At 42.5% G+C, this 27,343-nt stretch overlaps 1 protein-coding gene across 2 annotated transcripts in view; it reads left to right on the top strand.

Moving 5' to 3' along the window:
- Positions 1–3,299: 3,299 nt before the first annotated feature.
- Positions 3,300–27,343, top strand: part of MCTP2 (multiple C2 and transmembrane domain containing 2) — a 113,087-nt gene continuing 89,043 nt past the window's right edge. Inside the window, exons 1-7 of one of the 2 annotated variants that reach the window (XM_078380911.1) lie at positions 3,300–5,020; positions 6,813–6,872; positions 9,175–9,286; positions 18,410–18,552; positions 20,859–20,935; positions 22,579–22,690; positions 24,338–24,373. In XM_078380911.1, coding sequence (XP_078237037.1) covers positions 4,556–5,020; positions 6,813–6,872; positions 9,175–9,286; positions 18,410–18,552; positions 20,859–20,935; positions 22,579–22,690; positions 24,338–24,373 — 1,005 coding nt within the window. In that variant the 5' untranslated portion in view covers positions 3,300–4,555. Of the gene's footprint in view, positions 5,021–6,812; positions 6,873–9,174; positions 9,287–18,409; positions 18,553–20,858; positions 20,936–22,578; positions 22,691–24,337; positions 24,374–27,343 lie in introns of those variants that run through there. The other variant, XM_078380910.1, reaches the window with a different exon arrangement.

The raw sequence follows: 27,343 nt of genomic DNA on the forward strand, positions 1-27,343 counted from the left end.
AGTGCTTAGCCCTACCAAAAATAAAATCAAAAGCTTGTACGCTCAAATCTAGATTTTGGGAGGAAGATCACTGACTCCTAGCATTCCCTTTCCTTGCCTACCACTCAGTGGTACCCATTCAAGTACAGTGGTACCTCGCTAGACAGTTACCCCGCATGACAGTTTTTTCACTAGACATTGCGATTGCTATAGCGATTCGCAAAAGAGTGATTCCTATGGGGGAATTTCGCTGGACAATGTTTGGTCTCTGCTTCGCAAACCGATTTTCGCTAGACAACGATTTTGAGAGCTCCCTCCGCACTCACAAAACGGGTGTTTTCGGGACCTAAGCTTCGCAAGACAGCTATTTAAACAGCTGATCGGCAGTTCGCAAAGCGGCTTTCCTATGGCCGATCTTCGCTAGACAACGACGATTCTTCCCCATTGGAATGCATTAAACAGGTTTCAATGCATTCTAATGGGGAAATGCTTTTCGCTAGACAATGATTTCACTAAACAGCGATTTCAGTGGAACGGATTATCATCGTCTAACGAGGCACCACTGTAGAGGAATGGTATGGAAAGGACTTGAAAATGTTGAGATGCTCGAGTCTAGGATGCAGGGGGGAAAATTGCTTGATTGTTACATTGTATTAAGCAGCAATTGTTTGCATTGATTAGATGTACATTTTTTGTGAATTGTGATGGTAAAATGTGTTATTTGAACAAGATTCAGGAGCAAAGCTTTGGTTTTACATAGGTCTTTTTCAGTAAATAAATACATCACTATTTCAATAAATATAAAAATTCAATAAATATTGTGCTAATTATATCCAGGAAGTGGGTTATCAGTCTCAGGCTTAACTCGGGCTCTGTTGTCGGCAGTGGAGCAACCTGATAGTGGCAGCACCACCTACCCCCCCCCCCCCCGCATCGTGGCAGTTCCAAGAGGTGGCCGGAGAAGGTTTGGGGACATGCTGAGAGGTTGACACAGATTGGGGGAGCACTGCTTATGCATTGTAATTACATTTTTGGGGGCGTAAGAGTTATTCACAGATTCTGAATTACAGTTGATTTTGCTCCTTTCAGGACTGCCTCTTTGCCTCGGCCTGCTGGACAAGGGTCTCTTCAAATTGGGAGAAGCCAATGATGCCTCCAGGCTGAACGCTCAGATGTTAGGGTTTCCCATCTGTTGAGGTCCATTTCCAAGGCCTTCAGATCCCGCTTGCAGATCTCCTTGTATCACATTTTGGGGGGCATAAGAGTTATACACAGATTCTGAATTACAGTTGATCCAGTGCCCTTCACCTCAGCGTTGTGGAAGGGAGACGTGTATTTCTGTTTCTTAGTGTCCTGTTGTCTGCATTGGGATGAGGCGACTGGCTAAACATTTATAGAAACCCATAACGACTCCAGATGGGCTTTCTTTCTCATTTTCTCACTCAAATATGATTAAAATGCAGTTTTTCCTGTAAGGATTCTTCTTCTTTCCACTTCCTGAGACAGCCCAGAGTCCCTTTCGCAGGAAAGAGAAGAAGGTGTTAAAAGTATTTTTAAATTGAGTTTACAGAGACATCTCCACAGCTTTTCCCCAGGAAGTGTTAACTGCCACCGCCTTCCCAGATCGGGGCTGAAAGAGGTGGGAGACCAAGGCACAAGGACAGTGTTTTTCCACAGTGACGGGCACTTAAAAGGAAATGGCTTTCCCGTTACTTACCAAAAGCTAAGCTTCAGAAATAATTTGTAACCAGGGCACGAAGATTGACAGGAAGAGGGAAGGTAGACTTGTTGTGGTGAACTTGGCTTGATGGTAATCGATCTCCTGATAGCTGCTGGGATTTCCATTCGAGGTGTACCTTCAAAACTGGTCCCACTGGTCTGGCACTTGCAGTTATGTTTGGGAACAAGCCTTGCTTGGAACTCCCAAAAGCTGCTTCCAGGAACACATAGATTAGATTAGGCATCCTTCAGTCTCGAGAGACTATGGTAATGTGCTCTGAATGGAGGACTTGGAACAGCGTCTAGTGGGGCTGAGAAGGCTGAGAGTGACCATCCCTTCCACACTGAAGGCAAATACAGTCTGTCCCCTGTCCAGCTCCCTGGTTTTGCTGGTTTTGGGACTGTGTATTTGCTTCAGCCTGCTGAACAAGTGTCTCTTCAAATTGGGAGAGGCCTCCTGCCTCCAGGTTGAACGCTCAGATGTCAAAGTTTCCCATCTGTTGTGGTCCATTCCTAAGGCCTTCAGATCCCGCTTGCAGATCTCTTTGTATCGCAGCTGTGGTCTCCCTCTGGGGCAATTTCCCTGCACTCATTATCCATATAGGAGATCTTTTGGAATCCAACCATCAGTCATTCTCACGACATGTCCGAGCCAATGTAGACGTCGCTGTTTCAGTAATGTATACCTGCTAAAAATTCCAGCTCGTTCTAGGACTACTCTGTTTGGAACTTTGTCCTGCCAGGTGATACCAAAAAATGTGTTGGAGACAACGCACATGGAACGTGTTCAACTTCCTCTCCTGCCATGCACAAAGGGTCCAGGACTCACTGAAGTGCAGGAGTGTGCTCAGGACACAGGCTATATAGACCTGGATCTTGGTATCTAAGCAGTACGGAATAATACAGCCAAATTCAGTGTGTGTTAGGGATGTGAAACTCTCTCAACCTCAGTTCCATTGTGGTCCTTCAAATCGTGCTTATATTTCCTTCCTCTTCTTGGCCAGAATCTGTGGCTGTAAAAGCAGTCATGCAAGCAATGAGAGATGTTTTCTGGGCTGTCTGTCATATCCCCCACCGTGGTTTGGTAGCGCAGTCAGTACCTACTGGTTATATGAAGGGCAGCCCAGCGAATGTAACAACTGCTGGCCATTGGACGTCTTAACTTCTTTTTCATCACATAGTCCTCCCGTTATTTTCTCCTCAAGTGTCTCTTGCTGCGAGTAGCGGTTGACAGGGCAATGAAGTCACGCCAGTCGTCACACGCTCAGCTTATGTGGTGTTGGTGGCGGTGCTGAGAGGGGAAGAGAGACAGAATGATTCATGACTGTGTTGGATGCGGTTCGTTTCCCCTACTGTCTTGCCGTTTGTGCAGCCGATGTAGGAGTTCCAAATTCAACCTTTTCCTCACGGCTTAGACCTATGTGTATTTATTCTGGGCCCAATTTGAAGCGCTGGTCAGTACCTATTAAAGCTCTGACCAAAGGAGACTGTGTTGGAAAAGCAAGTGTGAGCAGTGGTTTAAGTACCCGCCTGCGGAGCCAGACATTGAGAGTTTGATTCCCCACTGTGCCTCCTTGGCAGGGGCTGGACTCCATAGCCCATAGGGTCCCTTCCAGCTCTGTGGTTCTAAAATGATGATGATGAATATGCCTAGAACAAGGTTCCATGGTTGTTTAGGCTCCATAATGTTGGCTTGGAGCTGAGAATTGTGCAGGTCAGTTTCTAGTCCCACCTCAACCCTGGGGAGATGGGGTCTGTGGCTTCTGGTCTACAAGTAGTGCGATCTACAACATACAACACTGTTTGCAGTTACGGCCAAAAATATATGTGGTATTTTTCATCCATAGCTGTAAATTAACATAGAATCATAGAATTGTCATAGGGTTGGAAGGGACCTTGGAGGTCTTCTTGTCCAACCCCCTGCCCAAGGTAGAAGACTTCATACCATCCCGGGCCTTGTACTGTCCCAAACAGATGGTGAACTATTCCACTGCTTAATGATTCTCACTGACAGGAAATTCCTCTTTATTTCCAGGTTTGACGAGCTTACACCCATTGGTTGTTGTCCTACCCTCAGGCGGAATGGAGAATAAATTGATGCCCATATAGAACTTCAAGTTATAAAGAACTTCAAGTGGCTTGAAAGTAATAAAGCTGTTGTATATAGCTCTTATTATAGGGATAAAGCAAGCAAATCCATGATGGCAAATCTGTTCAAGCATAACCCTATGCACGCCTGATTAAGGTCATTTTATCAGACGCCTTCAACCCTGATCCTAGCACAGAAATATATCCAGAAGGCAAGCAGACTATGGACAATTCTTATAGAACTTGTCTTTCGCCTAGGGTTTAAAGACCGGCAGTAGATACAGGGCTTCCCCATCATATATAAATAGACTCCAGGATTGACTGGGTCTTCTGTGTACAACACAATGCTTAGAAGCTGTTGAGCTGAGTCATTTATAGCATTCAGGAATTCCCATCAAGTTGTCTCTTGAAGATCAAAATAGTTCATCTATGGTTATTTCTATCCACATAAGTTTTTTGAGATTAGTGATTCAATTTCCTTCCTTTTCAGAAAAACACTCATTTATTTGTTTTATTTATAGGCCGCCTTTCTCCAAATAATGGGGCTTATTTTTTACTTGTGTGTGAAATGATGTGTATTTGCTTACCTGTTTTCACGTGGGAAGGGAAAAAAAACCACAGTGATATAACTTGATCCCTGTCTATGCCACTATGAAATGCTGCAACTAACTTGGGTTTTCTGCTCTTTTCCTCTATCACCATTTTTAGGACTTGGTGAAAGAACGTACGTCTAGGGATACCACAAGGCTCTTGAAAGCCCAGTTCAGCCATGGATCTGGAGAAGCCCACTGTCTGGGGATCATTCAAACTGAGAACAAAGCCTTTGTTCCACAACCTGAGCATCAGAAGGACTAAGAAAAGCTCAACCAAATTGGTACAGTCAAGAAAACGGTTTCCTTTAGAACGTCGCCTTAGTTCCTCGGTGCCTGACATGTTGAATGTGGAGGCTGTTGTTGAGGAAGAAACAAGATACTCATGTTCCAAAGCATTGTCCACTTACTTTCCAAATGACTTTGATGCAACCGAGATGTTTCTTCCTTGCGATGCTTCATTGAAACGGGATGCGGAGGAATGCCGATGGAGTCAGCAAGAGACTGTGCGCTTGGAATTTGGGGTTAGCAGGATGGATTTGTCTGTCCCAAGATCAGAAGTGAGGCGGAAGTCCAGTGGAGATTACTTTGAATCGCTACAGAGGAACAGTTTCAGCAGTGATCTTACAGAGGATACACTTGAGGTAACGTTCATTGGGTCAGCCAGACCTAAGTCTGGACTCGTCTACATGGGTTCATTTGGAGTATGCTGGTTTGGACTAACCAGTGTTGCTTACGGTTGGGTTGAGAGCCACTTAGCTTCTTGATGGAGACCTGGCTATGCTGGCGGTCATTTGACAGCAGTCTCAAAGTGGGGCTTCTCTATCATGTGCGATATCCTTATTTTCCCCAGATCTCATCTATGGTGTGTGCAATCTGAGAAGGCAATCTGCCAGGTTATCCAGTCCTGTCTGTTCACAACTGTATACACAAACAAGCAATGGATTTGGCATGGTAGCTAGTTCTGCACACACCCCATTTCCTGAGAATCTGGAATGGAATTTAATATTTGTTTGTGTTCCTTGATTTTGTAGTGTAAACCACTTCAAGATACTATTTTCGGATATGTGAAGCTGCTTGAAAATGTGCTGAACTGATGAAATCATACTACTTGTGTTCTAAAATCCAGATTTCCAACCAGGATTAAACCAAGACCAAGCCATCCATGGTTTGGGTTCTTGGAATGGTCCAGGAATAGAGACTGTTTAATGGTAAAGTCTAACCTATTTTTTCAGGGGGGTCTTCTCCCCTCATTCTATTCAGTTCTTAATTTCCTTGGTTTGATAAGCTCATTGGGCAAGGAAACACAATTTTTAATGTTTTAGTTAGTCAACAAACTTTTATCAGGCTGCCATAGCCCTTGTGATGCTACATAGACCAAAATTACATTTTTCATGTCTCTTCATATTTGAAACTGCCCAACCAAGTTACATTGAGTGCCAACAGTGCTATTGTAAGTATTGTTTCTGCCTTGTAAGACTCCCAACGGAGAGAAAGTAGGAAGGGTTAGCTAGTTATGCCCACTCAATAACATCTTTCTCTTGCTGCTCTCCACACGTGGTTGAATGAATGCAGAGTGGGCTAGGCCTGTATGTCATATATAGCCAGGATAGCATCAGAATGGGGCTTTGCTTTCTAAATGAGGGTACATCTCTGAATTGAAAAGGGAGTTAATAACCTTTTAATGCTTTTTGAGTCTCAGGAGAATCAGCTCAAAGTCAAGCTCATCTTACAAAACTTAGCCTTGGGGATTTGAGAAGAAATACTACAAGGTTGTTTGTGTAAAAAGCTTGTGTGTGTGTGTGTGTGTGTGTGTGTGTGTGTGTGTGTGTGTGTGTGAGGTCACTTATAAATTAAGAAGTTTTAATTTGCATAGCCTTTTGTGGTCTTCACTCCACTTCATCACATCTCAGTTTCTTTATCAGCCTTCGATGGGCCAATGGCTTAGTAGAAGGTAACTTTCTGTGTCCCACAGTTGTGCAACTACAGTGGTGCCTCGCTAAACAGTTACCCCGCGTGACAGGTTTTTTTTTTACTAACCATTGACTTTTTGTGATCTCTATAGCAATTCGCAAAACAGTGATTCCTATGGGGGAATTTAGCTGGACAATGTTTGGTCCCTGCTTTGCAAACCGGTTTTTGCTAGATGACAATTTGCTTTTCGCTAGACAATGATTTCGCTAAACAGCAATTTCAGTGGAACGGATTATTATCGTCTAGCAAGGCACCACTGTAGAGTTATTCTGAGTATGGAACACCACATGGGCTCTAAATGAGTGTGTGTCCTTGCCGTGCAACTATAAGCCATTACTTCTCTGTTCAACTTTCTTCTGGTTTTGTACGTGGGTAATAATGGCTCGCTGATCTTGAACAATAGCAGTACCGCGCTATATCAATGCAGCATCTGTGACCTAAAGGCCTCTTTGTTCTTCACAGCGTTCTTCTGGAGGACTCAATCTGGACTCCTCATGTGCTTCTCAGATATTTGACGACCCTGTAAGTGATTTTCTTTCTTAAATCCCAAAATACTGTGACTAAGGGGGAATTTGGGTTGGAAATTTTAGTCAAAGCTCCTGTTGCTTAGCATAGTAAATTGCCCTAGAGTAAGCCTATTGAATCAATACGGATTTAGTGAGTAATCTCTTATGTATGTTCCATTGAATCAAATGAACCTGCTCTGTCTATGATTTATTATGCTAAAGTCACAACTAGAAGCGACCGCTTGCAGCCTCTTAGAAGCGTGAATTGTCATTTTGTGTAGGTTAATCTCTGCAATTTGGGTTTTGTCCTTACGGGCTTAGTTCTGCTTGCCCCCCCCTTCACCTCCACCTAAAATGACTGTCTGGTGACTTAAGGAAATATTTTGGGGACACGGAGTTGCAGTAGGTGGATGTGGCTCTCTGAGGTCTGGAAGGTGGGTAGAAATCCTTGGCCCCTCTATGTTGCCAACCCCTGCTATAAAGTAATACATCAGAAGTAATGTTTTTGTTTGTAACCTGTGGCTTCTAAGATGTTGGGAGAAAGAAGCTGATGCACAGGGGGTAAATTCTCATTCATCTTATCCTTGGGTGCAAAGATGAAGAGTCACACATTTATTCTCTTGGCCCATGGGAAGACAAGGTGGCAGGAGAGAAGAATAAGAGCAAGAATGATCTTTCCACGCCAATTGATCAGAGTTGTAAAAAGAACACTTCAGCGCATATCTGTACAAATTGCACAAAGTGAATTTGTTGCTCAGTGGCATCCAAAGGGTCATCTGTTTTCTGAGAGGCTGTCCTGCTTTGGGCACATCATCAGAAGGCAGAATAATGTTGTGAATGGTGGAAGGCAGCAGGAAAAGAGGAAGGGCAAATATGAGATGGACCGACTCCCTCAAAGAAGCCACAGGCTTTAGTTTGCAAGAACTGAGCAGGGGCTGTTGGAGGACAGGACATGCTGAAGATCGCTCCGTTCATAGAGACACCCTAAGTGAGAGGTGACTTGACAACATATAACAACAACGTTTTCTTTTTCATATTCAGCCAGACATTCTATGCTTTCTCTCTCTGCTTCAGAAAGGACACTGAATTTTGTTCCAAGAAAATTTCCCTGAATTATGGAGACATAATTGGGAAAATATAGCCCTCTTGGACTGAGATCCTGCTGCACATTTTTGCAAATGGCATAACTTACAAACAAATTGCTAAAAGAAGAAATCTTCATAGATCTTCTCTGTTGCCCGCCAAATTGCACAGCACAGTATGCAGCAAATAATATCTATGGAGATTTCTTAACTTATTGTACTTCCACAAGATTTGTGTGGAACTGCACAACAGTGTTGTCAGCCTTGGTCCGCTAGAAGGAGGTGATTAGTGTGCAGTTCTGTCTTTCCTGCAGTATTTTCATAGTACTAGGACTGTACACCAGGTTTGGATGAATTCCAAATTTCAAACAGAATCAGCCTGATTTGAACTGATTTTTACGCCTAAATTAAACTGGATTCAATTCCGAGTTGAAGTACAGTGGTGCCCCGCATAGCGACGTTAATCCATTCCAGGATTAACATTGCCATCCGGATTCGTCGCTATGCGGGGGGGAAAAACCCATAGGAACGCATTAAACTCCATTTAATGCGTTCCTATTGGGGAAAAACTCACCGCTACGCAGGGAATCCTACATCCGGCTGCCATTTTTGCTGCCTGGTAAGCGAGGGCAGGGCGCGAAAACGCTGCAGGTGGTCATTTAGCGGATGTGGCAGCCATTTTGGAACTACCGATCAGCTGTTTAAAAAACATTGCAATGCGATAATCGGTAAGCGATGTTTAGGCACCTAAAACATTGCAATGTGATCGCAAAAAATGTGTTGCTATGTGGATTCGTCATTAAACGGTGCGCTCGTTAAGCGAGGCACCACTGTATACTTAAAAGATTTATTCAGATCCCATGAGAGCACAAATTGCTTCAGGTGACCAATATTTCCCCAAAAGCAAACTTTGGTTTCCTCTTTAGCAGGTGCTGTGTCTCCAGATTTCACATACTGCATTGCAAAACCCAAACTGATCCAGTCGCTTTTGGTTTTCTAATGCAAGTTAGGGCACCAACTCTGCAGATTTCTAAACCGAATCAGGTGCTGGGCACAAAGCAAATTGCACTGGGGGCACAAGTCATTCTGGACCAGACTCAGAGATGTTTCAATCCCCCTCCCAAAAATCAGCTTCCAAATTGAATCCAGAGATCTTGAAGCAGGGAGTTGATAGGCCCCTTCTGACTCAATTATTCTATGATTTTATGAGTTTCCCTTTTTGAATTTTTCCCACAGACGCCACCTGAGGAAGAAAGTGATTCCTTGAGTAAATCGCGCAGCTCATTTGCGTATCTGCTCACCATACATCTGAAAGAAGGCAGGAACCTGGTCATCAGAGATCGGTGTGGTGAGTTGACTTGCGATGTATCATGTTGGTAAACAAGGCGTGGGAAATCGGAGAGGTGTATTCTGTTGAGCAGCGGTGGTCAGACAGTAAAGCTGGGCTCCTGGTAAATATACGGATAATAATGGCACGGAATATCCTCTGCCCAGGAGGTCTTAAAAATGTCTGACCCCCAAATGTCTTATAGAATCAGTTATACCAGAGGGGTTTCTGCCACCTTGTGGCCTGAACTGTACCATTAAAATAGTATGTGGTGAATGGCTGTAGCGAAGGATTCGTGTGCGAAAAGATTCTCTGCTCCGTGAATTCTTGGCCTTCGTAGAATAATTCGGCATTCGGAATGCCTTCATTGAAAGTGTATGCTTTGGAAGGAAGGAAGGAAGGAAGGAAGGAAGGAAGGAAGGAAGGAAGGAAGGAAGGAAGGAAATCAAAGTAGGTCCTGCAAATTTCAAGGGTACTCAAAAACCTGCACTAGACTAGAAGTGGCCAATTTCTAATAATCCAGGAACCACACACATCTTTATAGTTTGGAGGCTTGAACCCTACCCCCCTCCCAAAAACGGTGTTGTACCTTTTCTCGCCTTTTCTATTGAAAAACTAATTTGTGCATTCTTTTAGCCAATTTTAAAAAAAATGATTGTGGGGGTGTGGCAGAGATGTCGAGGGCTCCTCAAATCATGGTGAAATTAGATGCCCCCTTGAAGAGCACATGGGAGGTCTGTGGAGTCCACGTTTTCTGAATGAAATGAAATGTCTGAGGAAGCTCAGTGGTTTAGGTCTCTGGCTTCAGAGCCAGACATTGGGGAGTTTGATTCCCCACTGGGGCCTTCTTGACAAGAACTGGGGTCAACATAGGGTCCCTTTCAGCTCTGCAGTTCCAAGATTTGATACTGGGAGGCCATATGAATTGTTTATCCTAGAGCCTTGATGGTAGGGACAGACCTTAATCTCATCTTCAAGTAGATCTGTTGACTGCTAAATGGAATTGAAGTTTTGTTGTTGTTTAGTCGTTAAGTCATGTCCAACTCTTCATGACTCCATGGACCAGAGCACACCAAGCCCTCCTGTCTTCCACTGCCTCCCAGAGTTGGGTCAAATTCATGTTGGTCGCTTCGATGACACTGCCCAACTATCTCATCCTCTGTCGTCCCCTTTTCCTCTTGCCTTCACACTTTCCCAACATCAGAGATGGGGACTTGAGCCACGGGTATAAGTCAGACATAGAGTCGTGCCCCGCTGGACAATTACCCTGCTCTACGACGAATCTGCATTACGTCAACGTTTTTGCGATCGCTTTTGCAATCGCAAAACAATGTTTTAAATGAGGGAAGTTCGCTTCACGTTGATCGGTTCCCTATCTTGGGAACCGATTTTTTGCTTTACGATGATCAGCAAACAGCTGATTGTTGGGTTTCAAAATGGCCCCCCGCTGTTTTTTAGGACAGATTCCTTGCTATACAGGCACCAAAAATGGCCGCCGTATGGAGGATCTTCGCTGGATGAGCAGGTATTCAGCCCATTGGAATGCATTAACCGGGTTTTAATGCATTTCAATGGGTTTTTTCGTTCCATTTGAAGATGTTTTCGCTCTACAGCGATTTCGCTGGAATGAATTAACATCATCAAGCGAGGCACCACTGTACGTCACACCAGAGATTCAATTCAAGTTTGTTTGTTTTTTTCCCCAATGACTTGAACTTGACTTGTGACTCTGAACCCACCTGCCCTGCCCCCTTTTTTGGGGGGGGGGGCTTGATTTTAACAGGGACTGGGGCTTGGGCTTGGGACTTCAAGTGAAAATTGGGGAACCGCCTGGTAGATATTCTTTGATTTGCATTGAGCAGAGGGCGATATAGGCCCTTTCCAGTTTCATGATTCTAACAGCAAAATAACAGCAACAACAATAATAACAACAGCCATTCTATTGGTACCTGACTCCTGTTGGAATAAAGTACTAGGACATGTAGGAAATTATTTGTCCATGTGGAAAAGGAAATTGTCGTATAGATATCCCAAACGCTATGCTTGTGGTGCCCTCTTGTGGATGTTTTTAATCATTGCTGTGTATTAGGAATTAGAGATGAGCATTAAACAAACCATGAAAAAAAAAAGGGGGGGAATCTCATGAATTGCGCCATTTCATGGGTCACCTGCTGCTGAAGTGCACTTTCCTGGGGGTCCAGCTTTGGGGAGAGGCTATAACTTGAACGTCCCAAAATCCAATCTTCGCCAAACTTGGAGGGAGTGGGGAGGAGCGTCCGCTGAAGACTCGCCGTGAGATTGGTGTCCCTAACTTGTGCGGAGTCCATTCTGCCACTCTCGGAAGTCCCTAACTGCATGAACCATGAGACTGTTTTGTGAAGAAAGCTCGTGAAAGTTTGTGAACAGCGACAAACCACGAGCCATCACAAACTGCCATTTTCCTGCGGGGGGAAATGGCGCAGGGGGGGCCTGTGGAACAGCTGTGCAGCCAAAACACATACCCATCTCTAGGGGAGAGAAAATGCTGTTCATTTTATGACAGAGCAGATGTTTTGGGTGTGAAAGATCCCAAGTTCAGTTCAACCGTCTCTATATAGTGCTGGGAACTTGCAAAGACACATGGCTAATGTAAATAAGAAAAATCCCACTATTTCTTGGACTGGGAAGAAATCCGACTAGGAACTCTTCCCAGAGAGCCACAGGTGTAGAACAAGGCTAGTGAAATGCAGTGGTTCCCAACCTTGGGTCTTGAGATGTTCTTGGACTACAACTCCCAGACACCCTCACCACTAGCAGTGTTGGCCAGGATTTCTGGGAGTTGTAGTCCAGGAACATCTGGGGACCCAAGGTTGAGGACCACTGTTTTAGATGTTTGGGACTTCAGCACCCAGACACCCAAGGTAGCACGGCGTATGACAACGCTGGCTCTACGGCTTGGAGACGGGGATGAGCATTGCGCCCTAGAGTTGGACACGACTGGACTAAATGTCAAAGGGGAACCTTTAGCTTTACCTTATTTAACAAATGACTGAACCATGTGTCTTGTAAGGGTGTTTTTAATTTGCATAACAAATTAAAAACAGCTGGCAAATGAAGTGAATCTCTGAACTTGGGGAAAGTTTTAGGTTGAGAAATTGTTCTCCTTTTCACTGCTAGAGGGCAGCAGTAGCCATTTAAAGTCACTTTGAGCTACTAAATGCCAATGCAATGCTTGAATGTGCAATTTTATTCTGTCTTTAATTCAATTCTGCACTTAAACCGTCTACAGTTTGAAATGGCTCTGCAGTGGTGCTAGCATGCCTTTCCTGCTCAGAGAACAATCTGCTGAGAGCTGCTTTTTCTTTATAAAAAGGGGAGGTGTCATTGCCACAAGAATTAGTGCTGTGAATGGTTGTTATAGGATTTTTGGACTGTTTGGCTGTGTTAATGAAGGTTTTTCTTCCTAACGTTTTGCCAGTCTCTGTGGCCAGCCTCTTCAAGTTCCAACTCCTGTCCTCTGAAGAGGCCGGACACAGAGACTGGTGAAACGTTAGGAAGAAAAACCTCCGGAACATGGCCAAACAGCTTGAAAAACCTACAACAACCATCAGATCCTGACCAAGCCTTCAAGAATATAGTGCTGTGAATGTTTGTCTTTTAAAAAGTAGCTTAAGTTCTCTTTCAATGGGACTGGGTGATTCAGATTTGTTTTGTGCTACGTGTGTGAAACAGTGCCCAAAATGCACTCTCTCGTATCACCATGTATGGATGTGAAAGCTGGACATTAAAAAATAAAAAAGAGGAAGCAAATTGATTCCTTTGAAATGTGGTGCTGGACGAGAGCTTTGCAGAAACCCAGGACTGCCAGAGAGACAAACGAGGGCATGGTATGCTCTGGTCCATGGGTCACAAAGAGTCGGACACGGCTTAACGACTAAACGAAAACGCAAATCAAGCCTGAGCTATCTCTGAACGTTGGAACTGAGGCTGTCCTGCTTTGGGCACATCGTGAGAAGGCAGGATTCTCTGGAAAAGACAATAATGATGGGAAAAGTAGAAGGCAGCAGGAGAAGAGGAAGACCGAACATGAGATGACCAACTCCCTAAAGGAAGCCACAGGCTCGGGTTTGCAAGACGGGCGGTCCTTCCTTGTTCATATCAAGTGATACATATTCACAAATGTTTTTGTCTGCAGAGAAGGAGTGTCTCAGATAACCATTGTGAGCTTTTTTGCACCCGTGCAAGAGTGAAAAACAACCACCCCTTCCCTTTGTAAGTTGCAATATTAGCAACCCCTCTTTTTTGTATTTTTTTAAACCTGCGTTGTGCATAAAAAACTTGTCTTTTGCACAAAATCAGATTTTTGTTGTTGGAAATGCAAGGCTTTCCTTTTAATTTTTTTAAAAACAAAAGCTACTTCTGTGACTTTGACGTCAGTCACATGAGGAAAATGTTTTCTAGTTCTTCCAATACGTTCCATATCTCGGTTGTACTGAATCGTGGTCACGTGGTTTATATCTCACAGCAAATGTCCCAAGAACTTTTAATGGTACCGATTTATTTCCTCCTATTTAAATCATTATCCCCAGCTGGTTGATGGGTCACAAAGAGTCAGGCATGACCAGTCTATTTTCTCTCTTGTTTCAAGGCCAAATCAGCCCCTTGGTTTGTATTCCGGATTAACTCTCGCTATGTGAAAACATCGCTGTACGGAACGGGGAAGCCCATTGGAACGCATTAAACATCGATGTTTAATGCGTTCCAAATGGGCAAAAAACTCACCGTTCAGCGATGTTTCCAGGGTCCGGCAGCCATTTTTGCGCCCTCGGTAAGCGAGGGCAGGGTGTGAAAAGGCTGCGCGCGGCCATTTTGGGGCTTCCCAGCAGGGCTGAAAATGAGAAAGAACGTTGATTGGGAAGGGCTTTCTCCTTTAGGAAAGTGTCCTCTGTTGTACTGGCTGCGCCTGAAGAAATGCGTCACACATAATGGACGTGGGATATCCATGCAACATTACTAGCAAGTCACCCCCTTGGCATAGCAAAGGTTCAATGTATTTTCCCATATAATAATAATAAAACTTTCTAGTAATGTTACAACGGCAGCCTCCTAGTGTCATATTCTTATCAACATATTGATGTATCAGGCACAAAATCTTTCAGAAGATTAATACGCATGGTGTCGTAATGCTGGCCACCTTCCTGGCTTCGATTCTGTAAAGAAGTGGGGTGGGTCATGCACACTGGCAATCCTGGTAAAGGATTTTGTACAAAGGTTCAAAATCACACAACACTCCGGGCGATGGGGAGATGTTCTGCAGTTACATCGTCGGTCGGGAAAATGTTTCAACCTTGACTGTGCGTCCTGTAACCAGAAAAAAAAAAAAACTCACAACAAACTAATTGGGGGATAACGAGAGAACATTTCCCTCCAGCAACCAGGGAAGAAAACCACATCTATGCATTCTTTACCTAGAAAACCCTGGAAAGGCTTGCCGGAAGTCAGAATCGATTTGACATCTTGAAATTATTATTCTGTTGCCTTCCATGACAGAGACAGAAGTATCTGAATACCAGTTGCTGAGGAACATGAGTTGGTAAAAGTAGTATTGCTTATGTCTTGTTGAAAGGTTTCCTAGGTGCAACGGTTTGAGCATAACAAACAGAATACTAGACTAGATGGTATGATGGGCTCAACCCGTCAAGGCTGGATTGTTCTTTTGAGTTGCATGGTGATTTTAGTTTTTTAAAAAATGAAATGACTTAGCAAATCAAAGTTTAGATTTCATGCTCCGTTTTCCCCACACAAGGAGATGACATTTCTTTGTGTGAGGCTAATTTGATTAGCCGCTGCTTTGAATGCTATTGAACTATTATTTTCATGGAATTTGCAATAGGACACAATGAATGAATGAATTCACTTACTTTCAGTTCAGGAAGGAAGGATGCTGAAGAAAGACTGAATATGCTTCAGGTTACTATTATTTCTATAGAAGCGTACTTTTCCCTATGCAAGCTTTTAGGTGGTTAATATGGACGGGAAAGGTCTAATTAATTTCTGCTTGCTTATGTTTGTTGTATCAACAGAGAACATTGCTTTCTGTAAAACATGTAGGTTAGTGTGTATGTGTATATATACATATACGTATACACACACACACAAAGTTGGCAGTTTTGTTTTTCGGAAAGGCTCAAGCCTTTTCATTCATGGGTGTGATCTCAGCCACCGGCTGTGTTGAAGTAAACAGCTCCGAGCACCATTGTTTCCAAAGCTGATGATATTAAGGTTAAAGCCGATCTGTTGGTTGACACTGAAGGCCCGTCATTTGTGCAGTATCTCTCCTCGCCTTTAGTGGCACCCGCTCTCCCTTGCCCTTTTCCAAACGCCTGCCTAGTTGAGACGTTACTTTCTTGACAGTCAGACAGCTTTTCTTTTTTTCTTTTGCACTGCTCGGTTGGGTTGGGAACGGACATTCTCATCCCCCCTTCCATTCCTTGTTGCGCGCACCGTTTTTCTCTGGCTTCTTCTCCCCCTACGCCTCTCAATTATTTTTTTCCCCTCACAATTAACGTTCTACTAACTTGACACCTTCTTTCCCTCGTTTTTGGTTTCGTCAAGCGCCCCATCCCTCTTTCCCCCCCTCCCCTATTAATTCCAGACATTAATATTTTCTTTCATGCAAGTGGTTCTGTTCACCCGTGAAACAGTTCGAACATTATGTAGCTGTCAAGATACCTAGGGATTACCCGGCGTGCTTTGCGTCCGTAAGTGACACCTCAGAGGCCCCGTTCTGAGATGTTTATTTTGAGACTAAGCTGACAAGCATGAAGTCCTGATCCCAGGGTGGCAATCTCATTTAATTAAAAGACTCTTTCATTATCATTCCCATCCGTCCTCCTAGCCAAACCCCACACACATCCACACTTAAAAAGACAGAAAGAAAGAAAAGGGGAAAAAACAAAGCTTGTTTCACATCAACAGCATTGTTTTACAGTAAGAGTTTGGAGTAGGTTGGGGAGATGTTATTCCAGCATGCATGAAACGTCAGCGTTGACGCAAGGAAGCCAGAATATCCCCGTGGAGATTATTTTTTTTTCAGTGTAGAAGGAGGAGGAAGTTATTTTTTGAGTGAATATTGCAGCGGATTAAAAAAAAGAAGAAAAAAGCATTGCCTATATGTTCACTTTCAAAGATGTGCTTCGTCCAATGACTCTTGTTCCATTTAATAGACAGATAATTTATGTGTTTGGACCACCTGCTTCCAGGGCCCTCTTCATGTTTTCGTTCTGCGAGTGGCTTTCCTTGTTTGGTCTTCATACTGCCTCTTTTCTTGTAATTAACAGTTGAGGGACCTTTTTAAAAAGTGCCAGCGGTCACTGCTTATCAAGAAGATAAAGGTTGTTTTTCTTCTCTGGCATCTTCTGTTTTCCTTTCTCATCCTCCCTTTCTTTTCTTTTCTTTTTCTTCTTTGAAGAATAGAGAAGACTTGAATATTCAAGACAAATTAACAAAAGGCACTACAGCAAATCGGCTCATTTCTGAGGTGGAGGGGGAAAGCATCCTCCGAAGGTTTTTAGAAATACTTCATAGCCGGTGTTTATCTGGGTAGCTATGAAACATACATGGCTGGTGTTTTCTCCTTTCCTTTCTCTGTGCTTAATAAAAGGGGATCCCATTTGCAATAGATGGATCTACCGAATGACATGCTTTTGTTTCCACTGACAGAGGTAAGGGATGGTAGGGAAAAGAGGGGAAAGATGTGAGGAAAGACTGTTGAGGGATGTTTTGACTCTTATTCTCCCCACCCTCACTATTTTATATATTCGTTTTTACAGTTTAGCCCCATCTGTGTAGGCCTCCTTCAGTCTCAAGAGACTATGGTAACGTACTCTTAATGGAGGACTTGGAACAGCATCTAGTGTGGGTGAGAAGGCCAATTCGAAAGTGACCATCCCATCTGTATGTACTCAGGAATCAGCTTCCTTGAGTTATAAAAATATTACTAATCATCATCTTAGAACGGTAAAGCTGGAAGGGACCCTATGGATAATCAAGTCTGGCCCCTTTCAAGGAGGCCCAGCAGGGAATTGAACTCCCAATATCTGGCTGAGACCTAAACCAGCAGTTCAGTAGGACTTAACTCCCTAGAACATGTCTTATCAAAATGCTGCTTTCGGCTGGGATGCGAAGACTGTCGAGGAGAACTCGCCCTGTTTCGAATGATTCCTTCCTCATCTTCCTCTTCTGGAAATCACTGGGTTTTTTTTTTTTTAAATTAAGGATGTAAAACCTTGGCGTCTCTCATTGCTGCGACCAAGAAGGAGAAACAAGTTGAAAACACTGGAATTAGCATTTTTTAACTGCCTGGGAAAATGGCTTTGGACTGGCGCAAACGTGAAGGTGCCAAGCAGGCCTTCCTGTGGAGCGCATGCCAAAGTCAAGGAGCCACGACTCGTCATGGTGCCCACCCAGTCCAGGGGGATCACTGTCAATTTTGAAGTTCATGCCTTTTTCACAATAGCAGACATGTCTGTGCTGTCTAAGGAGAAGACAACAGTGTAGGCAACTATGTTAATGAACAAATTACTGTATTTTTCCATGTATAAGACTATACTTTTGTCTAAAATCTTTAGACTAAAAATTGAGGGTCATCTTATACACAGAAGCAAGCTGAGGAGAGAATAAAAACAAGTGGAGGGGAAAGCAGGGATCAAAGCGATCCTGCAGCGCTTTGATCCCTTCCCCCTACACTTGCTAAGCCCCACTTAGATTTCTTAATTTTGGATTAGAAAAATGGGGGTGTCTTATACATGGAGGCATCTTATACACAGAAAAATATGGTAGTTCTAGCAGTTTACATCTCTGGAAGGAACAGGTCAAAACTAAGCCTCCCTAAAATATTTGGCTTTGTTTACAACCCTATATTGTTGCTGAGAAAGTTCATTTCTCAATCCTCATAGGGAAATGATGTCCTTATATCCTGTTAATGGAAAAAAAATGACAGTGCATTGAAACTGAAGCTGCTTTTTCCAATACATCTTTGCCCAGAAGGGGAAAAATACCCAGATAAAGGTTTTCACCGTCTTTCAGTTTTGGAAACTCTCATGGAGCGCATAGGTAATTTTAATATTTTCTTGGTCAATCCTTTCTGTTCTCCATTCCTACAAGGTACGAGTGACCCCTATGTGAAGTTTAAGCTGTGCGGGAAAACCCTCTATAAAAGCAGAGTGATCTATAAGAATCTGAACCCTGTTTGGGATGAAACGGTGGTGCTGCCAATACAGTCCCTGGAGCAGAAGCTCTGTGTGAAGGTAAGCTGTTGATCGGAGCTGCAACCCATTGTTCCCAATGGTGTGTGAGGAGGGGCAGAAAGAGATTCTAAAGACCGCTCCTAATTAGAGCTAAAAGCACATTCGTGTTGCAGCCGGATGTGGGAGGCAGTCTTTCCAGGTTTGTGAAATACGTTTCCCAGGAATCTCACACCGAAATTCTGAAGAAGAATCACCAAACAAAGAAAGCTAATCTGTGTAACGCTGGAGTTGAGAGAAGCTCCTGTTGTGACACGCAGATGCCCACATTGGTTAAGGATTTCCCTCTTGCAGCGATGGGTTGTCTTTAATGCCTGTTTCTGGCCTGGGCACGTTTAGAAGTTAGCTTTGCAGATTCCTGATTTGATGGAAATAGGGCCAGGTTTTTGAGGGAAGTGACAGGAATCTCTGCCAAGAGCAGCCTTACGAACCTTTGAAATTCGCATTGAAATCTGATGTCTAGAACCAGGTGGCATATTCAGAATTCCAGACATGCAATCTTTGCTATTGATGTGTTTTCTGTTGTGAAAACAGCTTTGAAAGCATCAAAATGATCTTCCCCTGATCCATGGGGTTTACTTCCGAGTAGGAACACCCAACACAATATCAACCAGCTATGCTGCTTTAACTGTCATGGCATCATCTAATGCAGCTCACCGGCATATTCTCTGCTAGAGATCTCTTGTGCACACCTCTGGATGATACTAGTGAAACTCCCCGAACGAGCAGAACATCTTAAGGACCTTGCCTGATCCCAGAGTTTTGTAGGACAGAACCATTGCTGCTAAAACGGCATCGGCTGCCATATCTGTGTAGTGTAGTAAAAACAATAAAGGGTCTTGCCGGGTCTTAAAGACAAAGAAGTTCAATTTGGCAGAAGCTTTTGGGGATTCTTTGGTTTGGTTGAGAGCAGCCGCGAGCCAGCGACCGCAATCCTCTGCACAAAGGTCTCACCTTTCATGTGTCAGATGGTATGGATTCGTACAGCTAAATGTATCCGTTCTGTATCTGTATGTATCCTGGTGTTCTGTAGGCAACAGGAGGGATGGAAGGCTCATGCAGGGTTGCAACAGAGATTCAATAGTCTTTAGAAAGGAGCTAGATTTTTATAATGCTTCAAGAGATTATAATAATAATCCTGTGCCATCAAGTCAATTCTGATTTATGACAACCCTTTTCCAGGGTTTTTCAGGTAGAGAATGCTCGGAAAGGGTTGAGCACTCTTTTCTTCTTGGGGCACCCTGAGATTGTGTGCTTTGCTTTGCCCTAGGCCACACAGGCTGGCTTCCTTTATTATTATTATTATTATTATTATTATTATTATTATTATTATTATTATTATTATTATTATTATTATTATTATTATTATTATTATTATTATTATTATTATTATTATTATTATTATTATTATTATTATTATTATCATCATCATCATTATCATCATTATCATCATTATCATCATTATTATTATTGTTGTTGTCGTTGTCGTCATCGTTGTCGTTGTCGTTGTTATTATTATTGTCATTTGTCGTTGTCATTGTCGTTGATGTTGTCATTGTTGTTGTTGTTGTTATTATTATTATTATTATTATTATTATTATTATTATTATTATTATTATTATTATTATTATTATTATTGTCATTCGTCGTTTGTCGTTGTCATTGTCATTGACGTTGTCATTGTTGTTATAATAATAATAATAATAATAATAATAATAATAATAATAATAATAATAATAATAATAATAATAATAATAATATCATCATCATTATTATCATTATTATCATTAGCATTAATTTATATCCTATCATCATTATCATTATTATTATCACTATTATTAAAGGAATAATTAAACTTTAGCAGCTTGTCAGGTTCTCTTATTTCTTTTGAGCATCCTCCCCCACCCTTAATATCTCCAAAGGTTATTTTGAAACTAAAAAAAAAAAAAAATTGGCAGCAGTTTTGTGGGGAAAAAATCCATTTTTAAAAAAAAAATAGTATGGTTTTGGTTCTGGAAACTACATGGGTTGGGTAGTGGTGGGATAGTGAGAAGTGGTACTATGTTTGAAAGCTTTTCAATGAGCAGTAAATAACCGCCAATGACAGTCAGCCGATTGCGTTTCACATTATTTGTGGAGGCTGGCAGTCCATTCTTTTTTTGCTTTCTGCTTCTAAAGACTTTTGACGGGCCCGGTTTCATTCACAAATGTAGAACTAAATGAGAACTCGTCTCCGAGAGGCGGAAATTGTTTTCAGATGCTCACCTCTTTCTTTTCTCCCTCCTCTCCTCCTGCTCCATATACGCCAGGTGTACGATCGAGATTTAACCACTTCCGACTTTATGGGTTCAGCGGGTCTAATGCTGGATGAACTGGAATTGAACAGGTAACGTTCAAGCTGATTAAAACGGCCGGCCGCTTTCTTGCTTCAAAGCACCGTTCCTTATTTGAGAGACGACTCGTGGCCCCGTTCATTTTGCTGCCTGAGGCAGAAGAGTGCAAGGCACCCCATCACCAATCAAGGGCTGAGCACTCCTAGGCAGCTGAGCTGATTTGATGCATGGGTTATAAAGATTTACGAGCATCTTTCCACCCCAAATCCCAAGCAGGAAAAATTCAGTAGAATCATAGAGCCATAGAGTAATGCACTCGGACGGGGCCTATAAGGATATTGAATCCAAGCCCTGCTCAATGCGGGAATCCAAATCGTTATCAACAGATTTATTAGTTGTCAGTGTGACCACCTCACTGCTATGTTCTTAGTTAGGCTGATGAAGTTTTAACTTATGTTTTCCTTTCCTTTGGGGGAAAAAACCCACACTGAACAAACATGAGAATGTGCGTCTTCGAGATCAATGTTAAGGGGATGTTTTTGCGTATTCTTGCCAAATTTAATAGTATGGGCTAAATCCAGTTGTCTGTTCTAACTGGAGTAGACAAACTACCCAGAATTTTACTGGGAATTGACACTGGTGTAGATGTAATTCTGTAAACTAAAGTAGCAAGTTGCTTTTGATTAACCAGTTGCCATTTACATTTCTGGTTGCAGGATGAAAATCATGGCTGGCACATGATCAGCAGTGTGAGTGGATACTAGTTAGTAGGCATCAGTTTATCTCTGTGATTGATACTATTGCATTTATACCAGTGTACATCCCCTCTAGAATTCTGACCATTGGACCAATAAGACTGCAGAGGCATTGGACCATCCATGCAGAAAAATCTAGTCTAGATAGCACAAAAAGTTGGATTTAAACTATAGCTTCTCTAGAGATCCATGGGAATTAAATCCATAATTGGGAGGAATGCATTAGGATTTATTTATTTATTTACTATAATTTATTCCCCACACATCTAATGGTAAGCTATTACTCTGGGCAACTACCAAAAAATAACATAAATGTACAAACAAAATTAAAATAATAATTATATAAAAGCAAGAATCCACCCTAAAAAAGTCCCTCTCTAATAGGCATTGCTAAATGTCAAGATGGCAAAATTAACAAAACTGAGTTAAGCAGTAAACCAGCACCATAGGGCCAATACAATGTAGAATGACAGCCAGCAAATTTATATTAAAAATTTCTTCATGCTTGTTTCCAGATTCACTTCAGCTTTCTTCGTCATTATGATATTTGTAGGACGCACCGTACCACTCTGCAAGTGGAAAAGCTATAGAAGTGGCTGAAAAATAAATAGAAAGGATAAAAGGGAGCCTCTGGTCGTAGGCTTACACCTTTAAAGAGACATGACACAAAAGGAAAAAAAATGAGGAGGGCAAAGGAAAAAGAAAATATAGTATCACTCATAAAGTGTCTCTGGACATTACATTATTTAATAATGGGTAATAGCGAAGGTATAAAATAATTTAATAGCACCAAAGAATTGTTGGCTGTATATTGCAACTGCAATGTACATTTTTGCCTAAATTTAGTGTGACTAAAGTATATTTATTGGATCCTGTGTTCACAGGATTCCAGGGTGAGTCAGCCAGGTGACACTCTCCCCAACTTATTTTCTCACTTTTAGGACTTGTGAGAAGATACTGAAACTTGAAGATCCCAACAGCTTAGAGGACGACATGGGTGTGATCGTGTTGGACTTAAAGCTCACAGTGAAACAGGGAGATGTGAAAAGAAATGTAAGCTGTCCAAAAAACCATTTTTAAAATATTTTTTTCAGCCTTTTTTTTTTTTTTTTTGCCCATAATACATGAAAGAAGGGAAGAGTTCTGCTATCTGTAGCCGGGCAACGTGGTTAAACAGTGTATGCACAATATGTCCAGCAGGCATCCTGTGTGGGTGCCCGCGGTTGGGTGGGATTTAGTCCCCACTCCAGAAGCCCCCTCAGGTGTTTGACACAACTTATATCATCTATTAAATGTATGAGGAAACTTTGTCGTTTTTTGAGCTGTAAGATTTTATGACTACTCAAGAAGTGGCGAGGTGGTGCTAAGCTCTTCCAGCGTTAGGGATACCCTGGTCTCCCTGTCCATTACGTTTCATACAGGCTGTCTGTCAGAAAACTACAGTACCCCTAATGCTTTGCAACACCCACAAAGCTTAGCTCCACCCAGCTGGTTTCTCCATCATCATACAGCTCAGAAACAGAGCATCATTTTTTTCTTATTTATTCAGCAGATGTTGTAAGATATTGCAGAAACTTTGAAAGGGCCAAATCCCACAAAATTCTGCCTGGGGCATTTCCAGCCGACTTGGATGATGTCGTCCAAACAATACAAAAATCCCACCTCTGATCCTGGGATTTGTATATTCATGGAGCATTTCAAAGTTTCTGCTTTAGCACCCTAGTCCCTAATTTGATGATGTACCTAGCCCAAAAGTCCAGGTACATCAACAAACTACAGCTCCCAAGAATGGAGCCACAACACCTGAAATGGCATCATGCATCATACTGATAGCTGTGCATAAACAGTTCTTAATTAGACTCAAAATGGCTTGATGTATCTGAGGTGAGTTTATGAGGATTAGTTATAAAAGAACAGAAGAGCACTCCAGACATCTGTGTGAGCTCTTGTGATGTAATGTGCAAGAGCTGTCTAGAAAATGCATTGCACCTAAATTCTCAACCGTTGCTGCTTGGAGTAGGCTCTTGATTAGGCCAGCTGCTTGCCACAGCTGGGAGACATTTCCTCTTCAGACTACATGTCCCAGAATTCCCCAGCCCACATGGATCCTGGGGTGACAGCTGAAAGGAGTGCATTCCTCCAAACTCTTCTGCTGCTTAGTTCTTTGCCTGCTGGCACTTGGCAGTATATGAAATAAAAATGGACCGGGGATTCCTGCTTCCTTTCCATAGTCTGAGAGCCATTGCTTGGTTGAAACAAGCCACTTCTGCAGGGGTGGATTATGATGAAACTAAGAAAGCTTATGTTTCCTAATCCTGGAGGGGGCCCAGAATAGACATTAGTTCTCATTTTTAGAGAATCTGTGTTGTTGATCTGCTTCCATTGAAGAAGAGAGCAGTGGTTACCCAGACCTTGTTGCTGGTTCTCAAGGAGCCCCCATAACAGTTCAGTTTTGGGGGGCCCCCAAACTGTAGGCCTGCCAATGCACTTCTATCCTCATGTTCTACTTTGGCTGTTATTTGAAATTCATGGCTTAGAAGACCTCTCCAAAAGCATCGTCTAAGAAGCTTAGAAACCTGCACATGAGCATGTCCTTCTCAGAATCTACACCTGGTTGCTAATAATCCCAACCCTCCTTGTCTTCTCTTTCTTCCCTCGCTTGGATGGTCCACATCATGCTGACGCTGGCCTCGTGCGCAGAAATGGGTGAACCGGAGAAAGCGCTCAACACCAAAGGTAGCTGCGTTCTACTCCTCTGTGTATGATTCCCCCCCCCCAAATTTCTTTCAGCTCACGAAAGAGTTCAGGATTTATATTGGGATAGAGATGTCCTGGAAATATGAGAACTAGAGATGGCCATGAATTGGGGAAATGGTGATTCGTGGTGGTTTGTCACTATTCACGAATCACAGACTTCCACGAACTTTTGATAAAACAAACTGTTTTCATAGTTTGTGCAATTTGGGACATCTGGAAGTGGCAGTGAAGACTGGATTTGGTTCCCTCCACCCCCACCCCCCCAAGAAAGTGCTCTTTAGGGAGCTAAGCCACTTCATGTTGAGCAACATCCTGTCTCAAGTCCCCTCTCATGAACTGCTCATTTAATTATCCCCAAGGCAGCTGCTAACGAGCACTTTCCTGGAGGGACTTGCTGGGGGGGGGTTATAACTCGGATGTCCCAAATCCAGCCTTTGCCACACCTGGAGGGGGCGGAGAAGAGAATCAGCTGCAAATTTGGTATCTATAACTTGTGCAGGGACTGTTTTACCCTTCTTGGAAAGCCCAAACTGCATGAACCACAAAGTGTACGAATTGCCAGTATTGATCATCATTTAGTGTTTCTTTTTATTCTCGAACTATGAAATGGGCTGATTCGTGGTTTATTTATTTTATTTTAATTTTTGCTTTGTGATTTGTTTTGTGCTCATCTCACCTTTGGGCTCCCGATCCCCCGGGACCTGAACTAGGCATTCTAGGTGGCAAAGAGATCATTTCCATTAAAAAAAAACCCACCAACTTTCATCTTTATTATTTTGTCTCCTGAAACTAGTTGTGCAGGGCGGGGGGGGGGAGCATTCTTCTCAGGGTATGATCAGATAGCGAAATGGCTTGCATTTTGGTCTACACTGTGCAGCACAAGCTATTTCTCAGCAATCACATAATGTAGTCTATCACCCTCACATGCAGAAACAAGGAACAGAATTATTCTCAGTGAGAGGGTTAGTATTCTTGCATTCCTCTGGATATGAATTTTCAAATCCCGTTGGCTGTACGGCAACACAGCAGCGGCACCTACTGGTAGATTATAAGCCTTGCAAGGCATCTCATGACAAGCCAAGAGAGTCCAGAGATGGGAAATTGGCCTGTTTGGAGGATAGCTCTCAGAATGTCAGAGTCAGCGTCGTAGAAGAAAGTAACGTTGTCCATCTATGCTGAAGTCACACAGCAAAAAGAAGAGAAAAATGAAAGCAGCAACCCACGTCAAATGCTCCACGTCAAAGAGAAGCCTGAAGTACCGCCCCAGGCACTAAGATAATTCTGTCTAAGATAATTCTCACTTAAGTCAGCAGGGGCTTATTTCTGAGTTTCTAACTGTATATGGTTGCACTGCTAGTTTTTAAATGTTTGCTTCCGTTCATAATATAAAAAAGTGAAGTCTTGTTTAATTGATTGATTGATTGATTGATTTGATTGATTGATTGGTTGATTGATTGATTTGATTGATTGATTGATTGGTTGATTGATTAAAAGGACGAAAGGTAGCTTAAATCATTCAAAGACAATATGTGGGAGGGAATTCGAGAATCTGGGAGCAGCCACCGAGAAGGCCCTCCCCTGTATCCCCACCAAGCACACCTGTGAAGATGTTGGGACTGAGAGAAAGGCCTCCCTTGATGATCTTAACACCAGACCAGATTCATAAAGGGGGATGTGGTCCTTGAGATAGCTTCAACCCATGCCATTCTGGGCTTTGTAGATTCCAACTAGCTCTTTGAATAACTTCTGTTAGCTCTCTAATGCGTTATAACAATTGTCTACTGATATTATCACAATGTATGTACATGTTTTTACTGTGAGCTTACCCGTTCAATCCTGATGTACCCAGAGCTCAAATTGCAGAAGCTGCTCAATCAAACAAGATTTCATTCTGTGGCCTGATTATGCATGCCTGTCACCTTTATTGGATTACTGCAGGAGCTTCCTTAGTTGGCACTCAGAACACATGTAATTACTAATCAAGATACCGGCTGATATATATACAACAATGTTTCATGAATTCAACATAGACATCTTTGCATTCTTTGTTCACAGATATGTTGAGAAGGAGATGTAAAAAAAGTACTATTTCATAAACTTTAAATGATCATCAATATATCCTATATGCTGTTAGCTGGCTGGATAGCTCAGTGGTTTAGGTCTCTGGTTGTGGAGCCAGTGGTTGGGAGTTCAATTCCCCGCTGTGGATCCTAGAAGAGCCAGCCTGTGTGACCTTGGGCAAGCTGCACAGTCCCAGGGCACCCCCAGAAGAAGGGAACGGTAAACCACTTCTGAGTATTCTCTACCTGGAAAACCCTGGAAAGGGTCTCCATAAGTTGGAATTGACTTGACGAGACATGATTGTTGTTATTATTATACATACTATTCTTCTAGAACATAGGCTTTGTAAGCTGGACAGAGGCCGAACAAAAGACATCGGCAGTAAAAAACTTGAGTTGGCTAAATTTATTTGTTGAATTTAGATTATGCCTTTCTGTCAAAAGTGGCCCCTAAGACAGCGAACTATTTATTTATTTATTTATTTATTTATTTATTTATTTATTTATTTATTTATTTATTTATTTATTTATTTATTTATTTATTTCTATCCTGCCTATCTGATCATATTAGACCACTCTAGGCGGCTTACAGTAAAAACAACAATGTAATTTTAAGACTTTACAGCAGAAACGTAAGTAAAAAATAAAGAACAGAATAAGAAAAAAAAAAGATCGTCAAGGGTTTTCTGTTGGGAAGGCCCGCCTATGCATCAATGTTTTTAGTTGTTTCTTAACTACAGTGGTGCCTCGCTTGACGAGGATAATCCGTTCCAGCAAAATCGCTGTAGAAAGAAATCCTCAAGCGAAATGAAAAAGCCCATTGAAATGCATTGAAAACCGGTTCAATGCATTCTAATGAGCGAAACACCTCAGCGCCCAGTGAAGATCC

Source organism: Pogona vitticeps, chromosome 12, assembly GCF_051106095.1.
Source record: "Pogona vitticeps strain Pit_001003342236 chromosome 12, PviZW2.1, whole genome shotgun sequence".
Lineage (NCBI taxonomy): Eukaryota > Metazoa > Chordata > Lepidosauria > Squamata > Agamidae > Pogona > Pogona vitticeps.